The 22,763-nt window shown below is 37.7% G+C and overlaps 1 protein-coding gene across 5 annotated transcripts in view; it reads left to right on the top strand.

Annotated features, from left to right (window-relative positions):
* The window catches only part of MTRF1 (mitochondrial translation release factor 1), a 67,028-nt gene extending 48,988 nt beyond the window's left edge, over nucleotides 1-18,040 (top strand). For all 5 annotated transcript variants that reach the window (XM_059995528.1, XM_059995531.1, XM_059995532.1 and 2 more), the window contains 4 exons: nucleotides 4,181-4,298; nucleotides 9,716-9,852; nucleotides 12,865-12,963; nucleotides 17,450-18,040. In XM_059995528.1, the coding sequence (XP_059851511.1) occupies nucleotides 4,181-4,298; nucleotides 9,716-9,852; nucleotides 12,865-12,963; nucleotides 17,450-17,563 (468 nt within the window). In that variant the 3' untranslated portion in view covers nucleotides 17,564-18,040. The remainder of the gene's footprint in view (nucleotides 1-4,180; nucleotides 4,299-9,715; nucleotides 9,853-12,864; nucleotides 12,964-17,449) is intronic.
* Nucleotides 18,041-22,763: the final 4,723 nt, after the last annotated feature.

The following is a 22,763-nucleotide window of genomic DNA, read 5'->3' on the forward strand; positions in this document are numbered from 1 at the left end:
CTGTGGTTTTGATATGAATTTCTCTGATTAGTAATGTTGAGCTTCTTGTCCTGTGCTTGTTGGCCATCTGAATGTCTTCTTTGGAAAAATGTCTGTTCACGTCTTCTGCCTATTTTTTGACTGGGTTGTTTGGTTTTTTTAATGTTGAGTTACACGAACTGTTTATATATTTTATATATTAACCCCTTATCATCATATCATTAGCAAGTATTTTCTCCCATTCAGTAGGTTGTCTTTTTGTTTACCTATTTTTTCCTATGCTGTGCAAAAGCATTTAAGTTTGATTAGGTCCCATTTGTTTATTTTTGTTTTTGTTTCTTTTAGGAGACATATCCAAAAAATATTGCTACAATTTATGTCAAAGAGTGTTCTGCCTATATTTTCTTCTAGGAGTTTTATGGTCTTACACTTAGGTCTTAAATTCATTTTGAGTTTATTTTTGTATATGGAATGAGAAAATGTTCTAATTTCACTCCTTTACATGTAGCTGTCCAGTTTTCCCAGGACCACTTATTGAATAGGGTGTCTTTTCCCCATTGTATATTCTTGCCTCCTTTGTTGCACATTAGTTGACCATAAGTGTTTGGGTTTACTTCTGGGCTCATTATTCTGTTTCATTGATCTGTGTATCTGTTTTTGTGCTAGTACCATACTGTTTTGATTACTGTAGCTTTGTGGTGCAATCTGAGGTTAGGGAGTGTGATAGCTCCAGCTCTGTTCTTCTTTCTCAGATTGTTTTGGCTATGTGGGGTTTCTTGAGTTTCCACACAAATTTTAAAATTATTTGTTCTAGTTCTGTGAAAAGGTAGGGATTTCATTGAGTCTGTAGGTTGCCTTGGGTAGTATGGTCATTTTAACATAAAATTCTTCCAATCTATGAACACAGTATGTTTTTCCATCTGTATCATCTTCAGGTTCTTTCATCAGTGTCTTGTTGTTTTCTGAGTTACAGGTCTTTTACCTCCTTAGGTAGGTTTATTCCTAGGTATTCTATTCTTTTTGATGCTATTGTAAATGGGGTTGTTGTCTTAATTTCTCTTTCTGATAGTTTGTTGTTAGTGTATAGAAATGCAACATATTTATGTATATTAGTTTTGTATCCTACAACTTCACCAGATTCATTGATGAGCCCTAGAAGTTTTTTGGTGCTGTCTTTAGGATTTTCTATGTATATTATCATGTCATCTGCAAACAGTGACAGTTTTACTTCTTCCTTTTCAATTGGATTCCTTTTATTACTTTTTCTTGTGTGATTGCTGAGGCTGGGCAGTCGCTATTGTTTTTAATGTTCAAATTGTCCCATTTTGGCCCATAGTAGCCTTTTTAGGGTAGCCCCTTTTGAAATGACCCAATCAGTCTTTGAGTGCATACTTGCTTTCTGCTATAATAGACATCCCAGGCTACCTTGTACTCTCCTGCCTCAGACTTGGAGTCAGACCTGGTTCTTTTTAGTGGGGAATGTATCCAGAAATCAACGTATGGGTACTAGGTCTGCTCATTGTTACTGAAGTGTGCTTATTACATCAAGACTCTTCAGTGGATATAATTAGGAAATACATATGATTTTAAATCAAAGGTTCCTATTATTATTACTTCCAATTCAAATTTACAGGGAGTATCTTTCCTGCACCTTTTTGCATTTTGTTTTATATCTTTCCACTTGGAGTTAAAATCTTCTTTCTTAATCACTTTTAATATGTTTACTTTTTGCTTTATTATACTATATATAAAATAGTTTCAGAATTTTTCAGTAAACTACTTAGTAATGTTTAACATTTCTGTCCTTAGAATGTAACCCACCAAGAAAGCAGTCAGAGTAATATGTTCAAAGACCATCTGAAATAATGTTTTTGTGTGTGGTTATGTTATTATTATGGTAAATATTTTGATTCATTTGTTTCTGGTTGTACTTAATTTTTAAGATTTAATTTTCTTTCCTCTTTTCTCTTTTATTTTTGGTGTTATCAGCATTTATGTGGTTCAGAAATCAAAACCATAGAGTTGTCTTGCTTCCATCCTTATTCCTTCCACCCCATTCTCACCTATCCCCTTGTTGTCTTCATATTCTTGAAAATTAAACTCATTTAGTGAAGCTTCATTCTCCTAAACAGGGCCTTATTCTCTTAATTGATATTTTAAATTCTTTGTATATTAATAAGTCACTGTTTCTATGTTCAGAATTCCCCAGAAGTTATTAGGTAGTTTCTATAACATTTGGGAGAACATGACATATAACATCGACATATTTGTATAACTACTTAATATACTGTAACCACAAGAAATGGGAAATAACTCTTCATCTCTTTAGTGTTTATTGAAATTTTATGCTAGCCAACACTGGCATATTTTAACAAAGCCTGTATAATCTTTGCACTGTGTAATCTTTTTCTTCACCATATAGTACTCATTTTAGAGGAAACAAAAGAACAACTAACTAAGTTATATATTAGATTTTAACCTCAACCCTGTTATTAGTGTACTTTTCAAAGAGAATGGTCATACTTGCTGTCTGTCATTTATTGAAATAAATGATAAATGTAGAAGAAAATGTTAGGTCTCCCCTCAAAAACAGCATATTTTGTATATATTTGTATATATATATCTGTGTATTCATATATAGATATGTATTTCTGTGCATTTGTGTGTGTGTGTATAAATATCAGAAAATTTCCTAAGGCTGTCATAACAAATTACCACAAGCTTAGTAACTTAAAACCACAGAAATGTATTCTCAGTTCTACAGGTCAGAAGTCCAAAATCAAGGTATTGGCAGGGCCATGCTCCCTCCAGAGGTTCTGGGGGAGAATCCTCCCTTGTCTTTTCCAGCTTCTGGTATCTCCATGTGTTCCTTGGCTCGTAGCTGTACAACTCCAATCTCTGGCTCCGAATTCACATGGTCTCCTCCTCTCTCTTCTCTACGTGTCTTTCATAAGGACACTTGTCATTGGATTTAGGGCCTATCTGAATAATCCAGTATGATCTCATCTTAACTCAATTGTGTCTGCAAAGACCCTTTTCCCAAATAAGGTTCCGGTGGTTAGAATAGAACATATCTTTTGGGGTGCCTCCGTTCAGTCCATTAACAAGCACACACATACACACACAGTGGATTCTCATTCGCAGTAGTTATGTTCTACAAAGTCACAGTGAATACTGATTTAGTGAATACTGAACTATTTTTTCTAGGGAAAGTATATATACATATCTCACATAGATTATAATCCTAAATCCTAGAAACAACCTATCCTGGTAGATTCTATTTTCTTTATTTTACAAGAGAGAAAATGATGTTCAGAAGTGGTAAGTGACTTGTCTTGAGGCACGTCATTCACAGGTGCCAGAGTTGAAATTCAAACCCTGTCCACCTGGCCCCAGAGCCAGAGCTTCTTGCACTGCCCTGCCCTGCCCCTCCTGTCCTCATCCTCTGTCATCTCTATAGGAGCTGAAACAAGAAAGCAGAGAGTCACCTTGTTGGACCTCAGCTGAGAACATGCATGTGTAGAGCAATTTGAATTTTTTGCTGCCCTGCATATGTCTGCAAATGACTGTGAAAGTGCTGCAATAATTGACTTGCGGGAACAAATAAATTCTAGCGAGTAGGTATATTTGCAAATACAGAATCAGGGAATAATGAGGATCAACTTTATATGTATGTATATATATTTTTTAAATATATTTTGTATCTAATATAGCTTTGTGGGATGATAGATGATGAAACTTCTGAAAGATTACATAACTCAGTGATCTCATAGCATCATAAGTCAGTGTTAAAAATAGCATCCGTTGGGGACTTCCCTGGTGGTCCAGTGGTTCAAAATCTGCCTTCCAGTGCAGGGGACACAGGTTCAATCCCTGGCCGGGGAGCTGAGATCCCACATGCTGTGGGACAACTAAGCCCACGTGCCGCAACTACTGAGCCTGCGCGCTCTGGAGCCCACGTGCCACAACTAGAGAGCCTGCAAGCCTCAACCAAGACCCGATGCAGCCAAATAAATAAATATTTTTTTAAAAAATAGCATCTGTTGGAATAGGGAGTTTAGGTTTAAGTTATTTCACCTCTTAGTCAAATGGCTATGACTTAACACAAAATAGTACAGTTTATTTGAAAGATTTGGGATCAATTTAGTATTAAAGTATTTGTTGAGTGTGGAATTTACTCATGCTGTACTTTTTGTTCTAGGTAGATGTGAAAGTGGACCCCAAGGATTTACGAATAGATACATTTCGAGCCAAAGGAGCAGGAGGGCAGCATGTTAATACAACTGATAGTGCTGTCAGACTTGTCCATGTCCCCACAGGTAAGCTAGTCCTTCTGCTTTTGTACTTTTAACTTTTCTTCACATCTTATAAAACTATTTGGCATTTAGAAAGAGTCTTATGTTGTGTCTGGTTCCTTGCACAAACCCTTTAAAGGTGACACTGGGGTCATGGGTCCGAGGTCCCCAAGGTGTTCATATTCCCTTCTGCTTGGAAAAGGAACCTCCTTGGCTGTGTCTATTTAAGAGTGAGGTTCTAAAAGCTGAGTGCATGGGTGCCACTTATCCACTAATAAGTTTCAACTGAAGGGCAGTCAGGTGATTAATCAGCTTTTTTATTAGAGCTCTTCAGATGTCAGCATTCGTAGATCTTTTCTCTTGGGTAGTTTTTCTCCTAAGAAGGATCCTCCTCCAGGACGCCTGAGAGTAAGGTCAAGGTCTCACCATTCAGTAAGCACACTTTCACTTAATCCTTTTTTATTCAGTTATATGCCTCACACTTGCCTTCCTTTGCACCTATTTAGACTCAAGTCTGGAACTTTCCTTATTTAATTCTCTAAAGACTGTACCTCCTGCTTCCTGCAGATTGAGGGAGGGGACTTGAAGATCTCGTTGTTACATAGACTTTCTGTATCTAGTCCCCAGACTGTCAACCCTGATTTCTGGGGTGCCTCGTTAGTGCCTCAATGCCAGAGCCTGTCTGGCCCTCAGCAGGCAGATGGGCTTGGCTCTGGTCAGCATCTCCCTCGACAGGGGGTTCGACCTCACCTTCCTCCTCTCTGCTGAGTCATTTGCCATTCTTCCAGCCTCTTTTTCTTTTTTTTCTTTAATTAATTAATTAAATAAATAATTTGAAATTGAAGTATAGCTGATTAACAATGTTTTAGGTGTACAGCAATCCATCCACTTTGTCTTTATATATTGTGTTTGGAGACTACACTCATCATCTCATTTTATTTCAGATGGAGTTTGTGTTCCTGTTCTTGTTGTTTCAGTGCAATTTATAAAAAAATGTTATTGAAGTATAGTTGATTTACAATGTGTTAATTTCTGCTGTACAGCAAAGTGACTCATTTATAGATATATGCGTTCTTTTTTCGTATTCTTTTCCATTATGGCTTATCACAGGATATTGAATATAGTTCCCTGTACTATATAGTAGGACCTTGTTGTTTACCCATCCTGTATATACTAGTTGCATCTGCTAATCCCACACTCGCCATCCTTCCCTCCTCCCACGCCACCACCCACTTGGCAACCACAGGTCTGTTCTCTATGTCTGTCAGTCTGTTTCTGTTTTGTAGATATGTTCATTTGTGTCTTTTTTTTTTTTTGTAAATCACCTGGGCTTTCTTTTTTTATGTATAAATCTATTTATCTTATTTATTTATTTTTGGCTGCGTTGGGTCTTGGTTGCTGTGTGCGGGCTTTCTCTAGTTGCGGCAAGCGGGGGCTACTCTTCGTTGCAGTGCGTGGGCTTCTCATTGCGGTGGCTTCTGTTGTTGCGGGCACGGGCTCTAGGCATGCGGGCTTCAGTAGTTGTGGTGTGCAGGCTCTAGAGCGCAGGCTCAGTAGTTGTGGCTCACGGGCTTAGTTGCTCCGTGGCATGTGGGATCTTCCCAGACCAGGACTCGAACCCGTGTCCCCTGCATTGGCAGGTGGATTCTTAACCACTGCGCCACCAGGGAAGCCCTGTGTCGTACTTTAGATTCCCCATATAAGTGATATCATATGGTATTTGTGTTTCTGTTTCTGACTTCACTTAGTATGATAATTTCTAGGTCCATCCACGTTGCTGCAAATGGCATTATTCCCTCTTTTTATGGCTGAGTAATATTCCATTGTATACATGCACCACATCTTCTTTATCCATTTATCTGTTGATGGACATTTAGGTTGTTTCCATGTCTTGGCTATTGTAAATAGTGCAAATAAACATAGGGTTGCATGGATCTTTTCGAATTATAGTTTTGTCTGGGTATATGCCCAGGAATGGGATTGCTGGGTCATATGACAACTCTATTTTTACTTTTCTGAGGAACCTCCATACTGTTTTCCATAATGGCTATACCAACTTACATTCCCACCAGCAATGTAGGAGGATTCCCTTTTTTCCACACATTCTCTGACATTTATTATTTGTAGACACTTTTTAATGATGGCCATTCTGACCCGTGTGAGGTCGTTTTTGTAGTTTTGATTTTCATTTCTCTAATAGTTAGCAATGATGGGCATCTTTTCATTTGCCTATTGGCCATCTGTATGTCTTCTTTAGAGAAATGTCTATTTAGATCTTCTGCCCATTTTTCGACTGGGTTGTTTGTTTTTTTGTTACTGAGTTGCATGAACTGTGTATATTTTGGAAATTAAGCCCTTGTCCGTCTCTTCATTTACAAATATTTTCTCCCATTCTGAGGGTTGTCTTTTTGTCTTGTTTATGGTTTTCTTTGCTGTATAGACGCTTGTAAGTTTGATTAGATCCCATTTGTTTATTTTTGCTTTTATTTCTATTGCCTTGGGAGACTGACCTAAGAAAACATTGGTAGGATTTATGTCAGAATGTTTTGCCTATGATCTCTTCTAGGAGTTTTATGCTGTCATGTCTTACATTTAAGTCTTTAAGCCATTTTGAGTTTATTTTTGTGGACGGTGAGAGGGTGTGTTCTAAAGTTGTTTTTTTTTTTTATAGATTTATTTATTTATTTATTTTTGGCTGTGTTGGGTCTTCGTTGCTGCGCACTGGCTTTCTTTAGTTGTGTCGAGTTGGGGCTACTCTTTTTTGTGGTGCGTGGGCTTCTCATTACGGTGGCTTCTCTTGTTGCAGAGCATGGGCTCTAGGCATGCGGGCTTCAGTAGTTGTGTCTCACAGGCTCTAGAGAGCAGGCTCAGTAGTTGTGGCGCACGGGCTTAGTTGCTCCATGGCATGTGGGATCTTCCCGGACCAGGACTTGAACCCATGTCCCCTGCATTGGCAGGCGGATTCTCAACCACTGCACCACCAGGGAAGCCCCTAAAGTTCTTTATTGACTTTCCTTCTATAAGAAACTGTAAAAACCTAGAATTATATACATGAGCAAAATAACAGAAAACATCTAAAACAATCCCCAACAACCATTGTTGGTATGTATCTTTGGTGTATATCCTTTCAGATTCTTTTCTATGCATATATAAATATATCCTTTCTCACCAAAAGTGAAGTTATAATGTTTGTAGCTTACCATACTTTACTTAAGAAATCCACAAGTTGTTGAATACTTAGTGTGTTTTACCTAAACCCTGTATTCTGTATTATAAACAGTAATAATTAGCTTAAGATGAATTAAAAATTAAAAACAAAGTAAAAGGTGACCAAATTTCTGAACAAAATGAACTAAAATACTTTAAAACATTAGAGGATTATAAAACCACCCTGGGGACATCCCTGGTGGTCCAGTGGTTAAGAATCCGCCTTCCAATGCAAGGGACTCGGGTTCGATCCCTGGTTGGGGAACTAAGATCCCACAGGCTGTGGGGGCAACTAAGCCCATGCACCACAAATAGAGCACCCACGTGCCTCAACTAGAGAGCCCGCGTGCCGCAACTAAGACCCGATGCAGCCAAAAATAAAAATAAATAAATAAGTGAATTTAAAAAGTAAAATAAAATAAAGGCACCTTGAGAGCATAGATGGTGTCTTATTCAAAAAGAAAAAAAAAAACATTACACCCTGGTCAGCCATAAATTACTAACTTTGCAAAAGTGACTGATGCTTATATTGCCAGACTACCTTGGGCCAATTTTTTACCCACTTAGATGTGGTTCTTGGACCTAAAGAGGACTTAAGTCTTACCCACAAACCTTTTTTTCAAAGCCCTTTTATAATTTTTTTTTAACAACTCCAGCACCTTGTTTCAACATATTCTACCCCTCCCCTCAGTCCTCTATTCCTGAGGGAGTATTTAACGATTAAATACTCCTCTACAGAAAATGTATTAAAATAGATAATGAAGTGGTTCCCTCAGGAATTACTGAGCTGGTGAGTAAGAAAAGGTCTGGCTTGAGCCACTGGATGAGAACAGTGCAGGTATATAGACAAAGTCAGTATGGGTCAGCTAATAAGAGGAATTTGGAACAGATCTCATGACTGTCTGGTTATCTTGAAATGGAAACTTTCATATTCCTTTGGGTGCTGAAAAAAAGGATTCCTGATTTAAGAGAGCTCCAGGCAAGTGTTTGGAAGACGTGAGCAAGCTGGTGCCCCAGCCCAAATGCATAGCTGCAATAGAGCAGTCAAGAAATAAAATTGAACCAATAAGGGCGAAGCCTGCTTAAAGTCATTAGAAGGTGTGATTGTAGCTTATTTAGACAGGGTGAAAACATAGTTTGAAGAGTAGAATTTTATAGAACTTTTAAAAATCTCCAGCAAAATAGTTACTGCCTTATCGGTGCAACTGGCCTAAGCTAAGAGTGCTTTTGGTTTTTGTGATGCAGAAAGGAAAGTACCTTTCACCTCTAGTGTACCTGGGAGCAGGATTGGATATAGACCTTCAGAGTGGTAGCTGCAAAATTAAGAACACAGCCTGAAGTCTCAAGAGTCACCATTTCGGGGCTAGATTTGGGCTGGTAACTGGGCTACACAGTGAGTCAAACCCACCCAAATCCAGAAGTCGACTAACCAAAACATGTGCAGTTAGATATGTTGATTAGCTAGATTTAGAACCAAGACAACTAAGAAACGTTCACTATAAACTCTTCCTTTTAAAGAGTTTGGGTAGTTTCTTTTTATTGGTTTCTATATATAAAGTCTTTTTTTCTTTTTCCTGTTTTCTGTTATTATTATTATTTTTTTTGGTTTTTTTTTTTTTTTTTTTTTGCAGTACGCGGGCCTCTCACTGTTGTGGCCTCTCCCGTTGCGGAGCACAGGCTCCAGATGTGCAGGCCCAGCGACCATGGCTCACGGGCCCAGCCGCTCCGCGGCATGTGGGATCTTCCCGGACCAGGGCACGAACCTGCGTCCCCTGCATCGGCAGGCGGACTCTCAACCACTGCGCCACCAGGGAAGCCCTCTGTTATTTTTTTACTTGAAGTATAGTCGGTTTTTACAATATTGTATTAGTTTCAGGTGTACAACATAGTGATTCAATACCTTTACAGATTATATTCCCTTTAAAGTTATTACAAAATAATGGCTGTATTTCCCTGTACTGTACAATATACCCTTCTCATCTGAAATACCTCATTTAGACATCAGAATCTAAAGAGCTATCTAAGCAATTACCATCATGACCCAGGAATAGTTTCTGGAGTGTGCTAAATCTAAAATGTTTTTCATCCTTTTCCTGATTAACCTTTCCCCCTTTAAAATGTTCCTCAGTTCTATCTTTTTTATCAGTTTTATTGTGATATAATCGACACGTCATCTCTATTCTAATTTGATTTGTGGAGGCTCCAGTTTATCTCTGATCCCTGTTATTTTTCAGGACTTGTAGTAGAATGCCAACAAGAACGATCACAGATAAAAAATAAAGAAATAGCTTTGCGTGTGTTGAGAGCTAGACTCTACCAGCAGATTATTGAGAAAGACAAGTGTCAACAACAGAGTGTGAGAAAACTGCAGGTAAGATTTATTGAGTGAAATAACTTAATGCCTCTGTACAGGAAGCCATCATTTTATGCAGAAAATGGAGTAAATATTCTTAATAGAATGGAAATATTTTAGAGCACAGGAAAACATGCTCATTTGTAAATAGCAATAATTTAAGACTGACTGGTTATGGCTAAAGTTGGACATGCCAGTTTGGAAATAAGTAGAGGAGATATGTGTAAACTAAAAATTGTTTCCCAGTTGTTTCCCTCCAGTTTTAGATCATAATTGTCTTTAAAAGAAATTAGTGTAAAAGACAATTCTCTGGAAATTAAGAGATTTTTCAGATTTTTAATTTAAAAACCTATGTTTTTATTATTAACTTTTTTTTTCCTACATTAAAAAAAAAATTATTTATTTGGTTGCACCAGGTCTTAGTTGCGGCAGGCAGGCTCCTTAGTTGCGGCAGGCGGGCTCCTTAGTTGTGGCATGCATGTGGGATCTAGTTCCCTGACCAGGGATCAAACCCAGGCCTCCTGCATTGGGAGCGTGGAGTCTTATCCACTGCGCCACCAGGGAAGTCCCTATTATTGTATAACTTTATGTGGGATCAAAAATATATGGCACTGCAAAAAACTGGTAATACTGACTGCTTCTGATACAGTCTGGGAACGAGGAGTAGAAGAGAGATTAATTTTTTGCTATATACCCTTTTGTACTTTTTGAATTTTGTACTATATACATTTGTATTATTATTTATACAAATATATAAATAGATAAGTTTTAAGCAAAATGAATAAATGTCATTGTCTTAAGTAAACAAAGGGTTGTATGATTTTAAACTCTAAAAAGGTAAACTTTTTCTTTGAGAGAAATTGGAAGAGACAGTGGAACCCAGAAATAACTGTGCTTTTGTGTTATTTGCAGGTAGTTATACTACGGTAAATTTGGAAGATTTTTGCGGCCTGTTAGGAAAATTAATTGTATAAAACTAAACATTAATTATTCTTTTCACCTAGATGTCCTAGTCCTTCACACTTTTGCCCTTCTTGTTTCCCTTACCCACATTCTAACTTGCAAGTAGTAAAAGTGACAGGATAAATAATTTATTAAGCCTCTATCTGTGGTAATCCCAGCCTGTGGCACAGCATCAGTATACACGTTTGCAGATAGGAATGCTCATTTACAAAGCATTACTTCTTGGCAGCTAAGTGATAACATAAACACTGTCAGCTCTGCCACATTTAATTTAATAAAAGACATTGGGTTTTACTTGCCGTTTGACATTTTGGCATCAGATGTTTCACACAGTAATTTTCAAAGTAAGTATTCAAGATCGGCCTTATGTCGATTGTGGGCATGTGTGTCGTCTTTAGTGGTCTGGTTTGAAAGGGCAGAAATGACCTCCATGTCTCTCAATTAACTTGTCCATCTGTGTGAAATTTTTTAGTAGATATTTCTGACACTTAGGAGTTTTTCTTCAGCTAATATATACAGTAGCTTTTATATGGAAGGCATTATGCCAGGTTCTCAACCCTGGTTCCACTTACCACCTAGAGAGCTTTGTAGATGTCTAGGCCCCATCCCCAGAGATTCTGATATAATTGATCTGGGTGGGATCCTAGGCATAACTGTGGTGCCTTGGGATAGTAGTTTCCAAACCTGGCTGGTTGCAGAATGGATGGCCTGGGGACTGTTTTAAAAATACATAATCCATGATTCAGTATATCTTAGGTTAGGTTTTGGAATCTTTCATTTAAAAACATTCCCCTGGTGATCAGCCATACTTAGGACTTCAGTTTCATATTGTTTGCTTTAGAAAGTAAGTTATAGCAATCTTTTTCTTTTATCTTAAAAAGTGAAAGTGAGATACCTGTAACTTATATAATATTGTAGCAACTATGCTTCGATGAAAATAAATAATAAAATAAATTTTAAAATAAAAAGTGAAATAGATAACTAATAAGAACCTGCTGTATAAAAATAAATAAATAAAATTCAAAAAAAGGTAAAAAAATAATAAAAAATTTAAAAAAAGTGAAAGTGAGTGAGAGAGGGTGTTGTGTGCATTGTATGTGGGGGGAGGGAGGCAGATGAGCAGACTAAGAATACAAATAACCATAGCAAAAGGCAAACTGGTGTGCGGTGAAGAAGATTCCAAGTGCATGGGGTTTTGAAGGAGGAAGATAACATATTTCACATTGGGACCAGGAAAGACAGAGATGGTAGGAGAGTGTTAAGGAAGGGCACCCCTTGAGATGAGGTTTAAGCAGAGTTAACAGACTTGCACATAATTATGATATGGTATAATAAGTGGCATTATAGAGGTTCATATAATTTTCAGAAATAATGTTGAGGAAGTTGGCCATATTGTGAAGTACCTTGAATACTGAGTTGAGTTGTGTCTGCCTAGTAGACAGGAAGGAGCCAAAGAAGAAAATGTATCAGAAAGCTGGGCTTTAGGAAAGCTAAGCAGGCCAACACAATGTAAGCAGAGAAATGGAAGATTAATCAGGAGATTTTTACAGGAGTGTAATGAAAGTCATGAGCCCTTGAATGATAGACAGTAGAAATGGAAAGGGCAGGATAGAATAAAAGACCCTTGAAACCACTGGAATTGGGCAGTTAGAGAACGGGATGAGCTGAAGTTCCTTTCACGGTCTATATCACAGCCTGGCAGATAGTAAGCTACCATGAAATGTTTGTTAAAGTGTAGGATGTCAGGTTTCCTACTTAGATCAAAGGGAACATCATTGTAGGGTCATTTATAGAAACCAGCAGGAAGAACTGACTGAGGTAGAAAGATAATTTGGTTTTAAATATTTGGAGTTTGAGGTACCAAAGAGATGTTAATTCTTATAACTGAGCTTTACAGACCTGTAGTCTTAATAAGTTCTGCCCATTCTTATTCCTTGTCACTTTGTGTATATGGATTTAGAAAAGATTTAAACTGTTAAAATAGAAAAGTCATTTACAAGCACTGTTTCTGTTGTAATAAAAGTAATTATAAAGTTAAAATATGAATTGCTTTTTGTTATGACACAGGTGGGAACAAGAGCCCAGTCAGAGAGAATTCGGACATATAATTTCACCCAGGATAGAGTCACTGACCACAGGATAGCATATGAAGTTCGTAATATTAAGGTAATACGAATGAGTATGCTTTATGTGCCTTTGATTTTCAAAGAAAGTATAGTCGAATTCTAGAGAGTAATCTCTGAAATATCACCACGTAATTTAAAAGCATTGAGATAGATTATATTAGTACCCCAAATTTGTGAACATTTTTATTAGTTTGCTAGTAAGAAATATGGTCTTTATGCCAGTATGAAACAGCTATCTTTTAAATTCCAAATTCTTTGTTATGCAATCACAATGTTTTAATGTATTTTCAGTACATGTCTATCAGTTTTCTATTACCGATTACCAAATTACTGCAAATTTAGTGGCTTAAAGTAATGCCTGTTTATTATCCCACAGTTACTGTAGGTCAGAAAGCCAGGCACGACAGAGCTGAGTTCTCTGCTCTGGGTCTCCCAAAGCTGAAAGGGGCTGGCCAGGCTGCATGCTTTCCTAGAGCTTGGAGTCCTCTTCCAAGCTCAGGTGGTTGTCGGCAGTATTCCATTTCCTTGAGTTGTAGGAGTGAAGCCTCCATTTTCTTGCTGGTCATCAGCTGGGTGCTGCTCTCAGCTCCCAAAGACTGACCACAGTTGCTTGCTGTCTAGTCCCCTTCGTGTGCCCTGTCCCATTGCATCTCTTGCAGGAATGGCCTTTTTAAGGGCTCACCTGTTTAGGTCAGGCCTACCTGGATACTATTCCTTTTGATTAACTCAGAGTCAACTAATTAGCCATCTAATCACTGGAGTGATAGTCCAGCATATTCACAGCTCTGCCTGCACTTAAGGGAGAGAATTTTGCCAGGTGTGTACACCAGGGGGGGTCTTAGAATTCTGCCTACCACAATGTGTGTCATTATATTCAGGTGTTACAATGATTCTTGTGGGGGGGAAGAGACCCTGTCAGTTTGGTTTGAACATTCACCTAACTAAATCCCATGTCGTTGGGATCACTGACAGTCATACATTAATGATGAAGCACAGAAAAATTATTTTTCCTTCCATTGAAGGGGAAAGTGAACTGGTTCTCATAAAGACTGTGTGGACAAGGCAGAAGGTAGAAGGTTTTGATCCTTGTCCTTGGTGCTGTGTGATACCTCGGGCTTCTTTCAATTGATTCTATCTCATTCTGTACACAAAATTAAAGTCCTAGTTTTACAGAGGAAATGTCTGTGTTTTTAACATACTTAGAAATTTCTGTGTATCTTATGCCACTTCCTCTGTCTTTGCAGCAATTTAAAGCTGTCTTGCCTAAGAACATCATAGCCTTGTTGAAAAAGAAAATATTTAGTAGCTTCCCTTTCCTCAGGAAACACACAGTAATAACCAAACATGTTTGGCCATACTGTTCTAATTACACCATAGTCTTTCAGTTGTTTTTCTCGTAGTGGTGATGGTTTTCCATGAGACAGCCACGTTCTCATGACCAGTAATACCTTTCAGAAGAGCACATAGGTGCTCAGCATAGTATTCAGTCATGAAACAGAGGCAGATTAACTGGCTTTTATAGTTATAAAATATCTGACATTGGCCTAAATACTAACACGTTATTACTAACTAAACTAGCATGCCAGACTCAGAAGGAGTAAGGACATATTGGTATGCTCTACAAATCACTGATCAACTTATTGGAAAGAAAGAAAGTGCTCCATATTAGTGAAGGGAAAAAGTTTGAAAATGGCATAAAAAAATGTTGCAGTGAAACGTTAAAATCTATATGCAGGACAGGAAAGAGACTAGTCAGACTGAATAATTTAGGAACTGAAGAGTTGCAGATGAGGCAGGAAAAGTGCTGAAGGCCTTAACTCCAGGGCAGCCGCCACAGGACAGAATGGAAGGAGTGGAGAGGAAAGAAAGTGGGTGCCTGTGGGACTCTGCTCAGCTCTCCTCCTTATTTTAGAACCTGGCCTTCTCCCTACTCTGTCAGTTTGGTTTGAACATTCACCTAACTAAATCCCATGTCGTCGGGATCACTGACAGTAATACGTTAATGACGTATTACATATTAATAACGTAATACCTGGCCTTCTCCCTACTGCGTCCACATAGTTCCTGACAGAGCTATGTTCCTACATGATCATGATTTTGACCCAAGACAATAATTGATTTGTTGTGGGGGGGAAATCCAAACAAGCCCCAGTCAATGAGTTTCTTCCCAGGATTTTTAAACTAGAGACAAAGATGCTCATTCTCTTGGTGGATGAAGCTGAAATATATAAAGCTTACAAGAGGTTAGAAGCCACATGTCCAGCCATGGGGAGAAAGCAGTCTTCAATGAGAGAAGAACGAAGCTGATATATTGAAAGGAGCAAAAATGGGAGAACTGGATGCAAAGAATCCTGATGATATGAATCCCCACATTCATTTATTCCTGAGGCCCAGCTTCATTCCCAGGGTGGTGGCAGCAGCCCTGTACATTCGTGCCCTTGGGTTCTCTGAGGTCCCTCAGTATGCTTATTATGAATTCCCTTGTAGCTAATTTTACTTGTATTTATGTAGATAATAAGCACAGACTACCATGTAATATATTGTTTTGTATTTTTATTCTGTTTCCCAAAGTTCTTGTGCAGATTCCTTAGCATCAGCCTATCTCCTGCCCTGTATCCCAATTACACTGGAAATTTACCCTTGTCCTGGGCTTTCAATGTATTTTGTTTCCATACCTTTCTTCATATTCATTCTTTTGACTGAAATGCTCTGTTTGTCTCTATTTGGAGAAATACTATTCTCTTTTTAAGACCTAATTCAAATTTTTCTTCCTTTATTTTTTAATTTCTTGCACTGTATTAAGCTTATGTATTACCTAGGTCTCCCAGTAGATTGTGAGCTTCTGAAAGCTGGGAGCTACAGCTCCTTCATATATTTTTTAAAATTTTTGGCTGCATTGGGTCTTCATTGCTGTGCGTGGGCTTTCTCTAGTTGTGGCAAGCGGGGGCTACTCTTCATTGCTGTGCGCGGGCTTCTCTTTGCAGTGGCTTCTTTTGTTGCAGAGCACAGACCCTAGACACGCGGACTTCAGTAGTTGTAGCACGCAGGCTCAGTAGTTGTGGCTCGTGGGCTCTAGAGCGCTGGCTCAGTAGTTGTGGTGCACGGGCTTAGTTGCTCTGCGGCATGTGGGATCTTCCTGGACCAGGGATAGAACCCGTGTCCCCTGCATTGGCAGGTGGATTCTTAACCACTGTGCCACCAGGGAAGCCCCAGCTCCTTCATCTTTGATCTTTGTATCGCTAGCACTCTGGTTAATCCAACTGAGCTCTAAATGTGATGTGATTACCAATAAGAGTAATAATCCTTTTAACATAACTTCCAGATGGTGAAGTCACATTGGCAATATCATAATAATTTGAGCTTACAGGCACACTGATTTTAAAAGCAATTTTCATATTATGTTCAAAATGGTATAAATCTTAATTTTAAAATTTCATCATAGTGCTCTTGCTTTCTGTTTAATTTTAAAGTTTAATCGACATCTTACTATATGCTGGTGTTTTGTGGAATACAAAGATAGTAAGGCATATCTTTTCCCCTACAGTTTAATTTGAAAGAGAAATGTGTACACTTAACCTGAAATTTAACTTCAAGACCATTCAAGAAAGACTAAATATAAGATTAGTTCATGCCTACATCTAAACTTCAAATGTTCTATGTTCCAGATGCCAACATTAAAATATTTCTGTTAAGCCAACGTCTGGATTTTTAGCATTTCCAAAATAGAAGGCTGTGCTAATTCACTAATCCCAACAACTCTATTACACAGAACCTTTATAACACAAGAAAGGTACTTGAAGTCATTATTTTACTCGTTTCTCAGAGAGAAGCCTCAGGGAAGACTGCAGGGAAGTCTTAACTGAAACAGTTTCCACCCAATGGAATTATTTGGAGGTTAACATGAGAGAGGTTTTTTCCTCAATTTTTTATTTTGAAATGTTAAGCACACATGTTTAAAGACTAGTCCATATATATATATATATACCCTATACCTAGATGCAACAGTTGTGAACATTTTCTTATGTTTGCCTTCTCTTTCTCCTCCACTTCCCCTTTCTCCCTATAGATACACCTGTGTTGCTACTGAAACATTGGAAAGCAAGTTACAAACCTCAAGACACTTGTCCCCGAAATATTTCAGTATAAATATTTTTCAATTACACAGGACTTGTAGATATTAAAACCGCTGTATTTCTAATTTAAGAAAAACAGAACTATTATAAACCACTTACGGATTAAATAATTTGAATTTGGATGGTTGGCTAATTTAAAAATGCTAATTTAAACAATTTAAGTAAGAGTTTAATTCCATTTACTCTTTTGGATTCACGTTTTACATAAAAAGGCAAAATTAACTAGGGATCCTCCCAAGTTAGCAATTGTGTTCATTATATTGTAGATTAGTAATCTTTTGTTGCTATTAAATAATAACTTTAAAGAAATGAAATAAATATATGCTTAATTCTTTGTTTTGTTTCTTCTTTATTTCTAGTAATCAGGTTTTCATAGTAACTCTCTTTCACCAGGAATTTTTATGTGGGGAGAAGTGCCTGGATCAGCTAATTCAGAGATTGCTTCAATCAGCGGATGAAGAAACCATTAATGAATTTTTGGATGAAAATCTTAAATCAGCAAAATAAATACTGATTTATAATTTATTATTATATAAATGAAATGGACCTATGTCAAGAAGCAGACCGAGGTAGGGGAATCTTTATGAAAGTTGATAAAGAGCAGCTAAAAATACATGGTACTCACAAAAATATTTTTTAATGAATCCAGTTACATTTCTTGACCTAAGTTTATTTTAGGTTTTCTGTAAAGTACAATCCAGCTCTTCAAGTAGAAACAAAGCATGCATTGTTGAAAAGAGAAATAAAGTATTGAGAATTGACTATGTGATGTAGGACAGATCACTTGTTCTCTTTATATGCCTTTTCTTTTAACCATCTATAAATTAATTTAGACACATTTCACATCTGTTACTTCAGGACTTTGCCCGTGGTATAATTTAGTGATATAAATTTATAAACTTGTTTGTAAACTCCTATTTAAAGACAAAGTACTATTAATCATGTTAAAGTTAGGACTTAAACTGCTACTTTTATTTTTGATTTTTTTTTTTTTTTTTTTTGCGGTACGCAGGCCTCTCACTGTTGCGGCCTCTCCCGTTGCGGAGCACAGGCTCCGCACACGCAGGCTCAGCGGCCATGGCTCACGGGCCCAGCCGCTCCGCGGCATGTGGGATCTTCCCAGACCGGGGCATGAACCCGTGTCCCCTGCATCGGCAGGCGGACTCTCAACCACTGCGCCACCAGGGAAGCCCTAAACTGCTACTTTTAAATAAAAAAGTAAATAAAAGTTGTGAAGAATATGAGTTGCTAACTGTGAGCATCTCTAGGACATAGATGGTAGAGCTCTTGGAGAGCTGAGTGAACTCTGTAGTGTACAAACTACAAGTCAATATTTAAAGCAGACTCTCTGCTTGGCTTCTATTTCTAATTGTTCTTTGACTTAACAAGCATCAACAGATATGGTGTAATATGAGTAATTCACTGAGGTCGGTTTTGTGCCGTGATATATAAAACCTAGTCCTTACCTTACAGAACTTCCAGCTGAGCAGGGAGCCAAAATATAAGTCCCCAACTCTAATTCAAAGTGGCATGTTGTATTTAGTAATTTTTCTCGAGAAGTTTCTTGAGTGAAAAAGAGAGCGGTTGTTATTTTAGATAGTTTCTCAGAGAGGAACTGTATGCCAGGAAAGGCTAATTAAAATAGAGTTTTAAGACCAATTGAATGATTTGGAGGTAAAGATGAGAGAAATTTTTTCCCAAATATTTATTTTGAAAATTTTCAAGCACACAGAAAAGTTTTAAAAATAATTTTAAAGAAACAGTTCAATGAATATTTTATCATCTAGATTCAACCATTGTTAATATTTTGCCACATTAGCTTTTTTTGTTTCTCTGTACACACACACACACACACACACACACAGTGGTTGCTGGACTATTTAAAAGTTAGTTGCAGGTCTTATAACACTACTGAATGTTTCATCACATCCTAGGAAAAAGGACATTCTCATACAAAATTATAACTCCATTATCACACCGATTGTATATCAATAATAATAATATAAGAATTATATAATATGATCGAATAGCTATTACATATCAGAATTTCTTCAGTTATCCCCAAAATATCTTTTTTTTTAGCTGTTTTTGTTTGTTTTGTCCAATCCAGGATCCAACCAAGACTTACACATTACATTTGCCAGTATCTCTTTAGTTTTTGGATTAATCCCCCAAGTTTTTTTCCATATGACATTGACCTTTTGAAGAGTCCCACAAGGTTGTTTTGTAGAATAGTCTACATTCTAAATTTGCCTGGCTTGCCCTTAATGTACTATAAAGTAAAATTATGTCTAAAGATTAATTAAATTCAGATTAAACACATTTGGTAAGACTACTTCACAGGTGATGTTGTGATACTGTATCATATCAGGAAGTTCCACTATTAGTGATACTAAGTTTGAAAACTGTCAAATCTCTCCATTGTAATGGTACATGCTGTCCTTAATAATCAGTATGTAATCTGTGGGGTAGTACTTTAGCATCATATAAACATTTGATTTCTCATTGTGCAAGACAGCTTCTGAAATGACCCCAGTGACCCTGTTCCTGGCATTTCATGCACTTGTATAATCTCCCCTTGAATGTGGACCAGATTTATTGACTCTTTACTAACAAATAGAATACAATAGAAGTGGTGGGATTGTCACGTTTGATATTAGGTTGTAAAAAGACTTGCTTCTGGCTCTCTTTTTTTTTTTAATATAAATTTATTTATTTATTTATTTTTGGCTGCGTTGGGTCTTTGTTGCTGCGTGCGGGCTTTCTCTAGTTGCGGTGAGCAGGGGCTACTCTTCTTTGCAGTGTGTGGGCTTCTCATTGTGGTGGCTTCTCTTGTTGCCGAGGCTTCAGTAGTTGTGGCATGTGGGCTCAGTTGTTGTGCCTCGTGGGCTCTAGAGTGCAGGCTCAGTAGTTGTGGCGCACGGGCTTAGTTGCTCTGCGGCATGTGGGATCTTCCTGGGCCAGGGCTTGAACCCATGTCCCCTCCATTGGCAGGCGGATTCTCAACTACTGCACCACCAGGGAAGTCCCTTAGCTGGAATTCTTTTTTTTTTTTTTCAATTTTTATTGCAGTACAGTTGATTCACACTGTTGTGTTAGTTTCAGGTGTCCAGCAAAGTGAATCAGTTATACATATCCATATATCCACTCTTTTTTTTTTAGATTCCTTTCCCGTATAGGCCATTACAGAGTATTGAGTAGAGTTCAGCTGGCATTCTTTAAAGAAAGCTTTCCTTTGTCTTTCCTCTCACTTTCTCTGAGTTGAGAGATAATTTAATCCTATTTGAATCAATATCATGATTCATGATTTCCCTAGGGGTAGGCATTCCCCCCTCCGGCCCCCCCAATAATTGATGTCTTTGGAGAATCTGCTTTAACTTGAAAGAATGTTGAATAGGGAGTTTGAGTGTTAAAGTTAGAAACACAGAAACTGATTTTTGTTTTCAGGCATTTTATGTAACAGAGAAACGTTTATCCAAGGAAATGTAAATATTAGAACATTGTGTGAAACAAGGCAAAATGAAGATAGTCTAACTTAACGTATTTCCCAAAGCTCTGTATTTATACAGATCATTTGGTAAACTTGCCGTCATACAGATTCTGATTTAGTAGGTCTGGAGCCTGTGATTCTGCATTTCCAGCAAGCTCCCAGGTGACGACGGATGATGAGCCACAAACACCACTTGGAGTAGCAAGGATCTAGGACATCTGTTATTTAATTAATGAGTACTTTCAGTTGTTATACACTTTATTTTTGTACAGTGAGATTCAGTTAAACTCATAATCTTGCTTTATTCAGATAGACCTTTAGTCTCCTAAACTACAAATATAAACTTGACATTTTTAACTTTAGTAGAAAAATATTAGGAATGAATATATAAGCCAAAGATAAATCAGGGTTCTTGTAAAAAATCTGGAAAGCCAAAGTTTATTGCCTCATATGCACAACACCTTTGGAATATTAAGGAGTAACAAACTTTATTTAAAAAATAAACCTTAGAGAGATTTTAAAATTGAATTTGAAATTGAGTCAAGGGACCTCGGATCACAAACTACTACAGTCAACTAAAAATTAAAAGAAAATATTTCTAAAATCATAGACTCTAGTATTGGGGGCAACAGTGATTAGGAAGACATGTGTTGGCAGGGGTGGAGCTTTTGGGATGCTGGTAATGTTCTATATCTGGACCTGAGTGGAAGTTACAAGGGTGTATTTTGTGATAACTGCATTTACAATTGAGTTAACTGAGTTTTGTATGCAACTGACAATTGCATACACCCTTGTAACTGCCGGCCCATTCAAGAAGAGAACGTTTCCACTGCCTCTGAAAGTTTCCTTGTGCTCCTTTCCAGTCAATCCAGTCATCTGCCAGCTCCCCCTCTCCCAACAGTGGCAACCTCTATTACGATTTTTATTCACCATAGCTTATTTTACTGTTCTGGAACTTCACATCAATGGTCATACGGTATGTACTCCTGTATATCTGACTTCTTTGTTCAAAAGTTTTGATACTCATTTACAATATTGCAGGTATCAAGGGTGGTTTCGCTTTTATTTCTAAGTAGTATCACACTGTATGAATATACCACAATTCATTTTATTCATTCTTCTATTGATGCACATTTGGATTATTCCCAGTTTCGGCTATTATGGGTAAAGCTACTATGAACATCCTTGCACAGGTCTTTTTGTAGACACGTTTTAATTTCCCTTGGGCAAATGCCTAGGAGTGAAATTGTTGGGCATTTAACATTCAAAGAAACTACCAAACAGTTTTTCAAAGTGGATATATCCATTTATAGTCATAGTATTAACATATGAGGTTTCCAATGGCTCCCTATCATCACCAACATCTAGTATTGTTGATCTTTTTAAGTTTTGCCATTTTCATGGGTATGCAGTGTTTTCTCATTGTGACTTAAATTTGCATTCATCTGATGATGAACGACATGGAGCAGCTTTTCATATGTTTATGGGGTGTATGTATTACGAATATTTTTTCCTAGTCTCTGGCTTGCCTTTTTTTTTTTTTTTTTTGCAGTACACGGGCCTCTGACTGTTGTGGCCTCTCCCGTTGCGGAGCACAGGCTCCGGACGCGCAGGCTCAGCGGCCATGGCTCACGGGCCCAGCCGCTCTGCGGCATGTGGGATCTTCCCGGACCGGGGCACGAACTCGTTTCCCCTGCATCGGCAGGCAGACCCTCAACCACTGCACCACCAGGGAAGCCCTGGCTTGCCTTTTTATTTTGTTTTCACTGCTTTTTTGATGGGCAAAAGCTTGTAATCTTGTTGAAGTTCATTTTATCAATTTTTTAAAAAAGATTACTGGTTTTTTTTGTGGCCTAAGAAATCTGCCTACCTCAAAGTTACAGAGATAGGTTTATGTTTTCTTTTAGCAGGTTTATCATTTTCCCTTTTCTATTTAAGTTTTCAATTTAATATTAAGACCCATCTCAATTTAATTTTAGTTTATGGTATAAGGCAGGGGTCAAGATTGTTTTTTGTTTCACATTGTGATCCAGTTGTTCCAACACCATTTGTTGAGAAGACTTTCCTTTCGCCACTGAATTTCACTGATAACAATGCAGTGTTTCTAAATTTAAAAATTCAGTTCCTTGGGCCACTGGCCACATTTCAAGTACTCAAGAGCTACAGGCGGCTCTGGATACTGGATGAGTCAGGGCAGACATAGAATAGTTACAACAT

The sequence above is a fragment of the Delphinus delphis genome, chromosome 18 (assembly GCF_949987515.2).
Source record: "Delphinus delphis chromosome 18, mDelDel1.2, whole genome shotgun sequence".
NCBI lineage: Eukaryota > Metazoa > Chordata > Mammalia > Artiodactyla > Delphinidae > Delphinus > Delphinus delphis.